Genomic DNA, 12,179 nt, shown 5'->3' on the forward strand with positions numbered 1-12,179 from the left:
TTTGTATCCCTTTGACCTCTTTTTGTTCTCTAATTGCTCTGGCTAGGACTTCGAGTGCTATATTAAAAAGGTCGGAAGAGAGTGGACAGCCTTGTCCTGTCCCTGATTTCAGTGGGATTGCTTCAAGTTTCTTTCCATTTAGTTTAATGTTGGCTTCTGGTTTGCTATATATTGCTTATACTATGTTTAGGTATGGGCCTTGAATTCCTGATCTTTCCAAGACTTTTATCATGAAGGGTTGTATTTTGTCAAATACTTTCTCAACATCTAATGAAATGACCATGTGGTTTTTTTTCTTTGAGTTTGTTTATGTAGTGAATTACATTGATGGATTTCCATATATTGAGCAATCCCTTCATACCTAGGATGAAGCCTACTTGATCATGGTGGATGATCCTTTTGATGTTTTCTTAAATTCGGTTTGCGAGAATTTTATTGAGTATTTTTGGATCGATATTCATAAGGAAAATTGGTCTAAAGTTCTCTTTGTTTGTTGGGTCTCTTTGTGTGGTTTAGGTATCAGAGTAATTGTGCCTTCATAGAACAAATTGGGTTGTGTACCTTCTGTTTCTATTTTGTGGAATAGTTTGAAGAGTATTGATATTAGGTCTTCTTTGAGGGTCTGATAGAACTCTGCATTAACCCCATCTAGTTCTGGGCTTTTTTTGGTTGGGAGACTATTAATGACTGCTTCTATTTCTTTAGCGGTTATGGGATTCTTTGGATTCTTTTTCTGATCCTGATTTAACTGTGGCACCTGGTATCTCTCTAGAAACTTGTCCAGTTCATCTAGATTTTCCAGTTTTGTTGAATATAGGTTTTTGTAGTAGGACCTGATATTTTTTGGATTTCCTCAATATCTGTTGTTATGTCTCCCTTTTCATTTCTGATTTTGCTGATTTGGATACTGTTTCTGTGCCCTCTGGTTAGCTTGGCTAAGGGTTTATCTATCTTGTTGGTTTTTTCAAAGAACCAGCTCCTGATTTGGTTGACTCTTTGTATAGTTCTTTTTGTTTCTACTTGCTTGATTTTAGCCCTGAATTTATTTCCTGCTGTCTACTGCTTTGGGGAGTATTTACTTCTTTCTGTTCTAGAGTTTTCAGATGTTCTGTCAACCTGCTTGTGTATGCTCTCTCCAGTTTCTTTGGAGGCACTCAGAGCTATGAGTTTTCCTCTTAGCACTGCTTTCATTGTGTCCCATAAGGTTGGGTATGTTGTGCCTTCGTTTCATTAAATTCTAAAAAATCCTTAATTTCTTCCTTTATTTCTTCCTTGACCAAGTTATCGTTGAGTAGAATATTGTTCAGTTTCCCTGTGTATGTAGGTTTTCTGTTGTTTTTGTTGTTATTGAAGACCAGCCTTAGTCCATGGTGATCTAATAGGGTACATGGGGTTATTTCAGTCTTCTTATATCTGTTAAGATCTGTTTTGTGACCAAGTATAAGGTCAGTTTTGGAGAAGGTACTGTTAGATGCTGAGAAAAAGGAATATTCTTCTGTTTTAGGATAAAATGTTCTATAGAAATCTCTTAATAACTTCTCTTAATTTCACTGTGTCTCTGTTTAGTTTCTGTTTCCATGATCTTTCCATTGATGAGGGAAGGGTGTTGAAGTGCATTGTGTTAGGTGCATTGTGTGCTTTGAGCTTTAGTAAAGTTTCTTTTATGAATGTGGCTGCCCTTGCATTTGGAGCATAGATGTTCATGACTGAGAGTTTATCTTGGTAGATTTTTCCTTTGATGAGTATGATGTGTCCTTCCTTATCTTTTTTGATCACTTTAGGTTGAAAAGTCAATTTTATTCCATATTAGAATAGCTACTCCAAGGCCGGGTGGTGGTGGCAAACACCTGTAATCCCAGCACATTGGAGGCAGAGGCAGGTGGATTTCTGAGTTCGAGGCCAGCTTGGTCTACAGAGTGAGTTCCAGGACAGACAGGGCTACACAGAGAAACCCTGTCTCAAAACACCAAGAAAGAAAGAAAGAAAGAAAGAAAGAAAGAGAGAGAGAGAGAGAGAGAGAGAGAGAGAGAGAGAGAGAGAGAGAGAGAGAGAGAGAGAGAAAGGAAGGAAGGAAGGAAGGAAGGAAGGAAGGAAGGAAGGAAGAAAGGAAGGAGAGAGGAGAGAGGAGAGAGGAGAGGAAAGGAGAGAGGAGAGGAAAGGAGAGAGGAGAGGAAAGGAGAGAGGAGAGGAAAGGAAAGGAGAGAGGAGAGGAAAGGAGAGAGGAAAGGAGAGAGGAAAGGAAAGGAGGGAGGAAAGGAAAGGAGAGAGGAAAGGAAAGGAGAGAGGAAAGGAAAGGAGAGAGGAAAGGAAAGGAAAGAGGAAAGGAAAAAGGAAAGGAAAAAGGAAAGGAAAATGGAAAGGAAAATGGAAAGGAGAAAGGAAAGGAGAAAGGAAAGGAGAAAGGAAAGGAAAGGAAAAAGGAAAGGAAAAAGGAAAGGAAAGGAAAGGAAAGGAAAGGAAAGGAAAGGAAAGGAAAGGAAAGGAAAGGAAGTAGCTACTCCAGTTTGTTTCTTGGGACCCTTAGCTTGGAAAATTGTTTTTCAGCCTTTTACTCTGAAGTAGTATCTGTCATTGTGCCTGAAGTGAGTTTCCTGTGTGCAGCAAAATGTTGGGTCCTGTTTACGTATCCAGTCTGTTAGTTTATGTCTTTCTATTAGAGAATTGTGTCACCGATAAGTAAAAGTGATTGTTGATTCCTGTTATTTTTATTATTAAAGGTGGACTCATGTTTATGTGGCTCTCTTCTCTTTTGTTTGTTAAAAGATTAATTTCTTGCTTTTTCTAGTGTGTAGTTTCCCTCCTTTTGTTGGTGTTTTCCATTTATTATCCTGTGAAGGGCTGTATTTGTGGAAAGATATTGTGTAAATTTGTTTTTGTCATGGAATACCTTGTTTTCTCCATCTATGGTAATTGAAGAGTTTTACTGGATATAGTAGCCTGGGTTGTCATTTGTGTTCTCTTAGGGTCTGTATGACATCTGACCAGGATCTTCTGACTTTCATAGTCTCTGGAGAGAAGTCTGGTGTAATTCTGATAGGTCTGCCTTTATGTTACTTGACCTTTTTCCCTTATTGCTTTTAATATTCCTTCTTTGTTTAGTGCATTTGGTGTTTTGATTATTATGTGACGGGAGGAATTCCTTTTCTGGTCCAATCTATTTGGAATTCTGTAGGCATCTTGTATGTTCATGGGCATCTCATTCTTTAGGTTAGGGAAGTTTTCTTCTATAATTTTGTTGAGGACATTTACTGGCCCTTTAAGCTAGAACTCTTCGCTGTCTTCTATACCTATAATCCTTAGGTTTGGTCTTCATTTTTGTGTCCTGGATTTCCTGGATGTTTTGAGTTAGGAACTTTCTGAATTTTTCATTTTCTTTGATTGTTGTGTCAATGTTTTCTATGGTATCTTCTGCACCTCAGATTCTCTCTTCTCTCTCTCTTATTCTGTTGTTGTCTATGACTATGACTCCTGACTTCTTTCCTAGGTTTTCTATGTCCAGAATTGTTTCCCTTTGTGATTTCTTTATTGATTCTACTTCCATTTTTTAGATCCTGGATGGTTTTGTTCAACTCCTTTGCCTGCTTGGTTGTGTTTTCCTGTAATTCTTTAATGGAATTATTTATGTCCTCCTTGAAGTCCTCTATCAGCATTATGAGCTGTGATTTTAAATCCAAATCATGCTTTCCTGCTGTTTTGGAGTATCTGTGACTTGCTGTTGTGGGAGAACTGCATTTGGATGATGTGATGTTGCCTTGGTTTCTGTTGGTAACGCTCTTGTGTTTGCCTTTGCCATCTGGTTTTCTCTGGTGTTGGTTCTGCTATCTCTGGCTGGAGCTTGTTCCTCCTGTGGGCCTGCAAACCTGTCTGAGCATCCCTAGGAGACCAGCTCTCCCTTAGCACAGAGAGCTGTAGTTCAGCCCAGTTCCTGGGTGCAGATGGAGCCTGGCAGGATCCTGTCCCAGATGCTCTGCCACTCCTGTACTCCCTGTGCTCCTGGCTGTACCCGCCTCGGACAGTCATTGGAGAGAAAATGACATTTACTTGTCTTATTTGCATTGTACAATGTGTGGCACGTCACCCTGACCTTCAGTATATGATTAATGGATGATTGAATGAATGAGTGTTCACATGGTGTTTCTAAGATCTGTGCTTCTCATCATTGGCTGCAGAATTTTGAGACACAATTTTCTATTTCTGGGTATGCACTGTAGCTTCGCAATTTGTAATTCTTAAAGTTCCCAGGTAATGTTGATGTTGTTGATTGACAGGTCACAATTAACAAATTTCTCAACAACTGTTATCAACCTGTTTATTGCAACCAATTTGGGGCCAAAGGACCCTGTCACAAGGGTTGCACAACCACATCCTACAAATTAAATATTTGTACTATGATTCATAACAGTTGAAAAATACAGTTATAAAGTAACAACAAAAATAATTTTATGGTTAGGGGGAGAAATGACCACCACATGAGAAACTTTACTGAAGGGGTTGCAGCATTAAGGAGTGTTAGAGTTCAAGAATCACGGAGGGAAGACCCCAGACTCAAATAGTATACAAGGCAAAAAAGTGTTTATTCTGCAGAAATTACCAGCATGCAGGGATCAACCATTCATGACCAGAGCAGTTCACAGGCCCCCTTTTATGAAGGGCTGGGAAATTTTCTAGAAGGGTTAGGTAACCTCTGATTTGGTTGGTAATGGGCAAAGCAGTGACATTAGTACAATTTTGATTGGTTGCTATGTTAGTTTCATTATATTTGGTGAAACCTTGAAGATTTCCAGAGACCAGCTCAACTCTAGTTATCTCCTCCATCCAGAGGACTGTCAGCTCTGGAAGTGTCCTCCCTAGTTCAGGGTTGTCATTGACTAAAGACCTGTTGTTAATGGCTCCCTCTGAGCTGCTTCCTGGGAACTGAAAATTTTTATTACTAAGGTTTTTGGAGCCTCATACGATTGAGAACCACTCTCCTAGATGATTGGTGTGCAGGACTAAGCAGGAAATTGAGTCAGACAAGCCAGAATAGATAAACATTGATTACACAGGCATTGCATTAGGCCCAAACTTCAAAACACTCAGGAGACTACCATATACATTGAACTTATTGATCTAAAAATGTCTTTGAACAGTTAATATCAAGGTTTTATGGTTGTGTGTATGTGTGTATCTGTCTGTCTTCTAGAGTAAAACCTTTTGGGGGGGTAGTTTTTCTTTAGACTATTTTAGTTCATAGTCAGTTTGGACCCTCTAGGAAAGAAGTCTTCATCTGCCTAGAATCTGATCCATATACATACCCCCTTCAAGCAGAGTAGATCTCTCTTTCCAAAAACTTGTAAGTTTTACTTCATGGAAAATATCTCCAGTTTCTCCATACTGTTCTACCAGCTGCTTTGTCCTATACCAGCTGATCTGGCAACGGGCAATTTAGCAGTCTTTTTTTTTTTCTGGGTTATTATTTAAAAGGCCAAGTTTCCTGGTTGATGTCTGGCCTTAAATGAAGACATTATCAGAAAAACTTGGAAATTGTTTGTATTGTCTGTCCTGCAACTAATAGACATTCTTAGTAAGAACTGTTAGGTAATAATGAGTATAGCATTCATTAGCTACGGAAATAATGGTTTATGTCTAGGTGATGGACCTGTACCAAATTGCGTTTGGCTTGATTTTGTAGACTAGCTTCCATCTCCTGCCTGTTCATTCTGTATCATTGATGTCATGTATTTTAAACTGTTGGGAGAAATGTTGCTGGGGTTTTACAAATGGTGTTTTCCTTCCTGTTAGGTCGCTCTGCAATGCAATCAATGTTTACAACCTCACCTGCAATAACTGTTCAGAAAACTGCACTGATGTTCTGTTTAGTAACAAGATTACCTTCTTAATGGATCTCCTGATACACCAATTGACGGTATGTAATATTAGTGCCTTAAGTAAGAAACTGTTAAGGTTTGAGAAATAGTTCTGTGGCCAGAACTATGAATCCAGCCTATTTATTGTCCAGGTTAAGAGTGGGGGGAGGAGCGAGACACATGAAGATGGTTTTACAAACACAAAATAGGAACTGAAAGTGAAATCTCTCCATTATTTGAATATTTTGTGTTAGAACCTCCTAAGTTCTAACATTTGATGAGTAATAGGTATGTAACACTTGTGAAGTACACAGATTTACATGTTAAACTTGGCTCTGGAATCAAGTGAACCCAATGTCAAACTTTCACAGCTACAGGAATGGGTGTCAGAAAGAGAAAACTGAAAGAACCTCAGAGCCTCTCACCAGCATATATCAAAAGACATATTTTTAAAAGATATTTTTGTAGCTATTTACACTTAAAATTTAGGAAATGCCTTTGTCAAACTTACTTATGATGTGAACAAGCAGCCAGTTGTCACCTTAAATTTTACCTCTGTTCACAGATGTTAAATGAGGTAAGCTCAGTGTAATAGCTAAAGGTTTAATCTGACAACTACAGACTTTGGAAACCTAAGACTAGAAGTTCCTGACAAGGCTTCTAAGACCCTCAGGTATTGGCACTGCAGGTTTACAACACAGATTTCCCAGAGCCAGCTTGTTCCTACTCCCTGGGTCCTGATTGCTTTCCTTAAATGCCTTACCTTGGCTCCTCTCCTGGCCTCTGCATTCTGCCTACATAATTTACATACAAGTGCATCTTCTACGTGAACTCCTGAAGCTATTTTCTGAAGCCCAGGCTTAAGAATTCTTTTTATGTAGTCCTAGGCATCACATGTCATAAACCTGGTTATATTAAATTGTAATAATTCCTTATCTGTTTTCCCAACAAATCCATGAAGACAAAAGTAGTTTATGACTATACTCAATATCCTAAGAGAAAAGAGTAGATTTGGTAAGTTGTTGAATGAACAAATGTATGAGTAAATAAATTAATCCCTACTGATTACTGATCAGAAGCTAAAACTCATAAGGTGATTTGAAGTCTTCAATGCAGACATATTCGCAAGAATTGCAGCAATGTGGAAAAATAAGCAAAGACACAGACTAGCTAGCACTGCTACAGAAGATAACACTAGTTATTTACAATGAGGTCACTGTATATGAATCCAAGGCTAAATTGTGCATGGTTCTATCTACAAGATAAGTTACTAAAATGTAGGGATGAACCCCATTTTTAATAGGGTTATTTGTTTCTCTGGAGTCTAACTTCTTGAGTTCTTTGCATATATTGAATATTAGCCCTCTATCAGATGTAGGATTGGTAAAGATCTTTTCTTTAAAACTCCCTATTTGTTGCTTGCAGTTTTGTCCTATTGACAGTGTCCTTTGCCTTAGAGAAACTCTGCAATTTTATAAGGTCCCATTTGTCAAATCTTGATCTTAGAGCATAAGCCATTGGTTTCTGTTCAGGAAATTTTCCCCTGTGCCCATATGTTTGAGGCTCTTCCCCACTTTCTCTTCTATTAGACTCAATGTATCTGGTTTTATGTGGAGGTCCTTGATCCATTTGGACTTGAGCTTTGTATAGGGAGATAAGAATGAATCGATTTGCATTCTTCTACATGTTGACTGCCAGCTGAACCAGCACCATTTCTTGAAAATGCTGTCTTTTTTCCACTGGATAGTTTTAGCTCCTTGGTCAAAGACCAAATAACCATATTAAAAAGTGGGGTACAGAGCGAAACAAAGAATTCTCAACTGAGGAATAGCAAATGGCTGAGAAACACCTTAGATGTTCAACATCCTTAATCATCAGGGAAATGCAAATCAAAACAACCCTGAGATTCCAACTCACACCACTCAGAATGGCTAAGATCAAAAACTCAGAAGACAGCAGATGCTGGAGAACACTGCTCCATTGCTGGTGAGACTGCAAGCTGGTACAAGCACTCTGGAAATCAGTTTGGCAGTTCTTCAGAAAATTTACTACCTAAGGACCCAACTATATCACTCACACATACCCAGAAGATGCTCCAACAGGTAATAGGGACACATGTTCCACTATGTTCTTAGCAGCCTCATTTATAATAGCCAGAAGCTGGAAACAACCCAGATGACTCTCAACAGAAGAATGAATGCAGAAAATGTACATTTTACACAATGAAGTACTACTCAGTTAAAGGCAATGAGTTCATGAAATTCCTAGGCAAATGGATGGAACTAGAAAATATCATCCTGAGTGAAGTAACCCAATCACAAAAGAACACACATGGTATGCACTTACTGAGAAGTGGATATTAGCCCTAAACCTTGGAATACTCAAGATACAATCCACAGACCACAAGAAGTTCAAGAAGAAGGAAAACCAAAGTGTGGATTCTTAGAAGGGGAATCAATATATCCAACCAATGGACTGAACATAGGGTCCCCAATGGAGGAGCTAGAGAAAGGACCTAAGGAGCTGAGGAGGTTTGGACCCCCTTAGGAGGAACAATAATATATACCAACCAGTACTCCCAGAGCTCCCAGGGACTAAACCACTAACCAAAGAGTACACATGGAGGAACCCATGGCTTCAGCTCCATGTGTAGCAGAGACTCAATGAGAGAAAAGGTCCTGTGAGGGCTCGATGCCCCAGTGTAGGGGGGAATGCCAGGTCTAGAAAGTGGGAGAGAGGGGGTTGGTGAGCATGGGGGTGGGGGATAGGATAGGGGGTTTTGGGAGGGGAAATGAGGAAAGGAGATAACATTTGAAAAGTAAATAAAGCAAATATCTAATAATTTTTTTAAAAAAAAATAGGGATGATATTTTTTGTTTTGTTTTTTTCTTTTTTTATTCGATATATTTTTTATTTACATTTCAAATGATTTCCCCTTGAAATCAGTCAAAACACATAGACTTCAAAGAGAACCTTTTTAATTAACGTAGAAAATAAAGGAAATCGACATGATAGATTTCAGGAAAGAAATAGATACACTTATTTATAAAATGGGGTGTAAAATTTAACTTTGCTAACTTTTTTTTAAATAAATTTTTTATTCGATATATTTTTTATTTACATTTCAAATGATTTCCCCTTTTCTGGCCCCCTACTCCCCAAAAGTTCCATAAGCCCCCTTCCCTCCCATTGTTCTCCTACAGACCTCTTCCCACTTCCCTGTTCTGGTTTTGCCCTATACTGCTACACTGAGTCTTTCCAGAACAAGGGGCCACTCCTCCGTTCTTCTTGTACCTCATTTGATGTGTGGATTATGTTTTGGATATTCCAGTTTTCTAGGTTAATATCCACTTATTAGTGAGTGCATACCATGATTGATCTTTTGAGACTAGGTTACCTCACTTAATATGATGTTCTCCAGCTCCATCCATTTGCCTAAGAATTTCATGGATTCATTGTTTCTAATGGCTGAATAGTACTCCATTGTGTATATATACCACATTTTTTGCATCCATTCTTCTGTTGAGGGATACCTGGGTTCTTTCCAGCATCTGGCTATTATAAATAGGGCTGCTATGAACATAGTGGAGCATGTATCCTTATTACATGCTGGGGAATCCTCTGGGTATATGCCCAGGAGTGGTATAGCAGGATCTTCCGGAAGTAACGTGCCCAGTTTTCTGAGAAACAGCCAGACTGATTTCCAGAGTGGTTGTACCAATTTGCAACCCCACCAGCAGTGGAGGAGTGTTCCTCTTTCTCCACATCCTCGCCAACACCTGCTGTCTCCTGAATTTTTAATCTTAGCCATTCTGACTGGTGTAAGGTGAAATCTCAGGGTTGTTTTGATTTGCATTTCCCTAATGACTAATGAAGTTGAACATTTTTTAAGATGCTTCTCCGCTATCTGAAGTTCTTCAGGTGAGAATTCTTTGTTTAACTCTGTACCCCATTTTTTCTTCTTGAGTTCTTTGTACATATTGGATATTAGCCCTCTGTAAGGTGTAGGGTTGGTGAAGATCTTTTCCCAATTTGTTGGTTGCCAATTTGTCCTTTTGATGGTGTCCTTTGCCTTACAGAAACTTTGTAATTTTATGAGGTCCCATTTGTCAATTCTTGATCTTAGAGCAAACGCTATTGGTGATATGTTCAGAAACGTTCCCCCTGTACCAATGTCCTCAAGGGTCTTCCCCAGTTTCATTTCTATTAGCTTCAGAGTGTCTGGCTTTATGTGGAGGTCCTTGATCCATTTGGATTTGAGCTTAGTACAAGGATACAAGGATGGATCAATTCCCATTCTTCTGCATGCTGACCTCCAGTTGAACCAGCACCATTTGTTGAAAAGGCTATCTTTTTTCCATTGGATGTTTTCAGCCCCTTTGTCGAGGATCAAGTGTCCATAGGTGTGTGGGTTCATTTCTGGATCTTCAGTCCTGTTCCATTGATCCGCCTGCCTGTCACTGTACCAATAAAATGCAGTTTTTAACACTATTGCTCTGTAGTATTGCTTGAGATCAGGGATACTGATTCCCCCAGAATTTCTTTTGTTGTTGGGAATAGTTTTAGCTATCCTGGGTTTTTTGTTATTCCAGATGAATTTGATAATTGCTCTTTCTAACTCTGTGAAGAATTGAGTTGGGATTTTGATGGGTATTGCGTTGAATCTGTATATTGCTTTTGGCAAGATGGCCATTTTAACTGTATTAATCCTGCCAATGCACAAGCATGGCAGATTTTGCCAGTTTCTGAGGTCTTCTTCCATTTCCTTCTTCAGAGTCTTGAAGTTCTTGTCATAAAGATCTTTCACTTGTTTGGTAAGATTCACCCCAAGGTACTTTATACTGTTTGTGGCTATTGTGAAGGGTGTCATTTCCCTAATTTCTTTCTCAGCCTGCTTATCCTTTGAGTATAGGAAGGCTACTGATTTGCTTGAGTTGATTTTATAACCAGCCACTTTGCTGAAGTTGTTTATCAGCTGTAGGAGTCCTCTAGTGCAGTTTTTTGGGTCACGTAGTTAGACTATCATATCATCTGCAAATAATGATAGTTTGACTTCTTCCTTTCTAATTTGTATCCCTTTGACTCCTTATGTTGTCTAATTGCCCTAGCTAGTACCTCAAGTATAATATTGAAAAGATAAGGAGAAAGGGGGCAGCCCTGTCTAGTCCCTGATTTTAGTGGGATTGCTTCAAGTTTCTCTCCATTTAATTTGATGCTGGCTACCGGTTTGCTGTATATTGCTTTTACTATGTTTAGGTATGGGCCTTGAATTCCTGTTCTTTCCAAGACTTTAAGCATGAAAGGATGCTGAATTTTGTCAAATGCTTTTTCAGCATCCAATGAAATGACCATGTGGTTTTTTTCTTTGAGTTTGTTTATGTAGTGGATTGCATTGATAGATTTCCGTATATTGAACCAACCCTGCATCCCTGGGATAAAGCCTACTTGATCATGGTGGATGATCGTTTTGATGTGTTCTTGGATTCAATTGACAAGAATTTTATTGAGTATTTTTGCTTCGATGTTCATAAGGGAAATTGGTCTTAAGTTTTCTTTCTTTGTTGGATCTTTGTGTGGTTTTGGTATCAGCGTAATTGTGGCTTCGTAGAAGGAATTGGGTAGTGTTCCTTCTGTTACTATTTTGTGGAATAGTTTGAAGAGTATTGGTGTTAGGTCTTCTTTGAAGGTCTGATAGAATTCTGCACTGAAACCATCTGGTCCTGTGCTTTTGTTGGTTGGAAGACTTTCTATGACCCCTTCTATTTCTTTAGGCATTATGGGACTGTTTAGATGGTCTAGTTGGTCCTGATTTAATTTTGGTATTTGGTATCTGTCAAGGAAATTGTCCATTTCCTCCAGATTCTCCAGTTGTGTTGAGTAGAGGCCTTTGTAGTAGGATCTGATGATTTTTTTGGATTTCCTCAGTTTCTGTTGTAATATCTCCCTTTTCATTTCTAATTTTGTTAATTTGGATACTTTCTCTGTGCCCTTTGGTGAGTCTGGCTAAGGGTTTATCTATCTTGTTGATTTTCTCAAAGAACCAGCTCCTGGATTCGTTGATTCTTTGTATGGTTCTGTTTCCACTTGATTGATTTGAGCCCTGAGTTTGATGATTTCCTGTCTTCTACTCCTCCTGGGTGAATTGGCTTCTTTTTGTTCCAGGGCTTTCAGGTGTGTCATTAAGCTGCTAGTGTATGCTCTCTCCATTTTCTTTTTGGAGGCACTCAGGGCTATGAGTTTTCCTCTTAGCACTGCTTTCATTGTGTCCCAAAGATTTGGGTATGTTGTGCCTTCATTTTCATTAAATTCTAAAACATCTCTGATTTCTTTCTT

General features: G+C 38.9%; 1 protein-coding gene across 3 annotated transcripts in view; it reads left to right on the plus strand.

Annotated features, from left to right (window-relative positions):
• Positions 1–12,179, plus strand: part of Scaper (S-phase cyclin A associated protein in the ER) — a 414,909-nt gene that overhangs the window by 291,894 nt on the left and 110,836 nt on the right. For all 3 annotated transcript variants that reach the window (XM_052188286.1, XM_052188287.1, XM_052188288.1), the window contains one exon: positions 5,782–5,905. In XM_052188286.1, coding sequence (XP_052044246.1) covers positions 5,782–5,905 — 124 coding nt within the window. The remainder of the gene's footprint in view (positions 1–5,781; positions 5,906–12,179) is intronic.

Source organism: Apodemus sylvaticus, chromosome 7 (genome assembly GCF_947179515.1).
Source record: "Apodemus sylvaticus chromosome 7, mApoSyl1.1, whole genome shotgun sequence".
NCBI classification, from domain to species: domain Eukaryota; kingdom Metazoa; phylum Chordata; class Mammalia; order Rodentia; family Muridae; genus Apodemus; species Apodemus sylvaticus.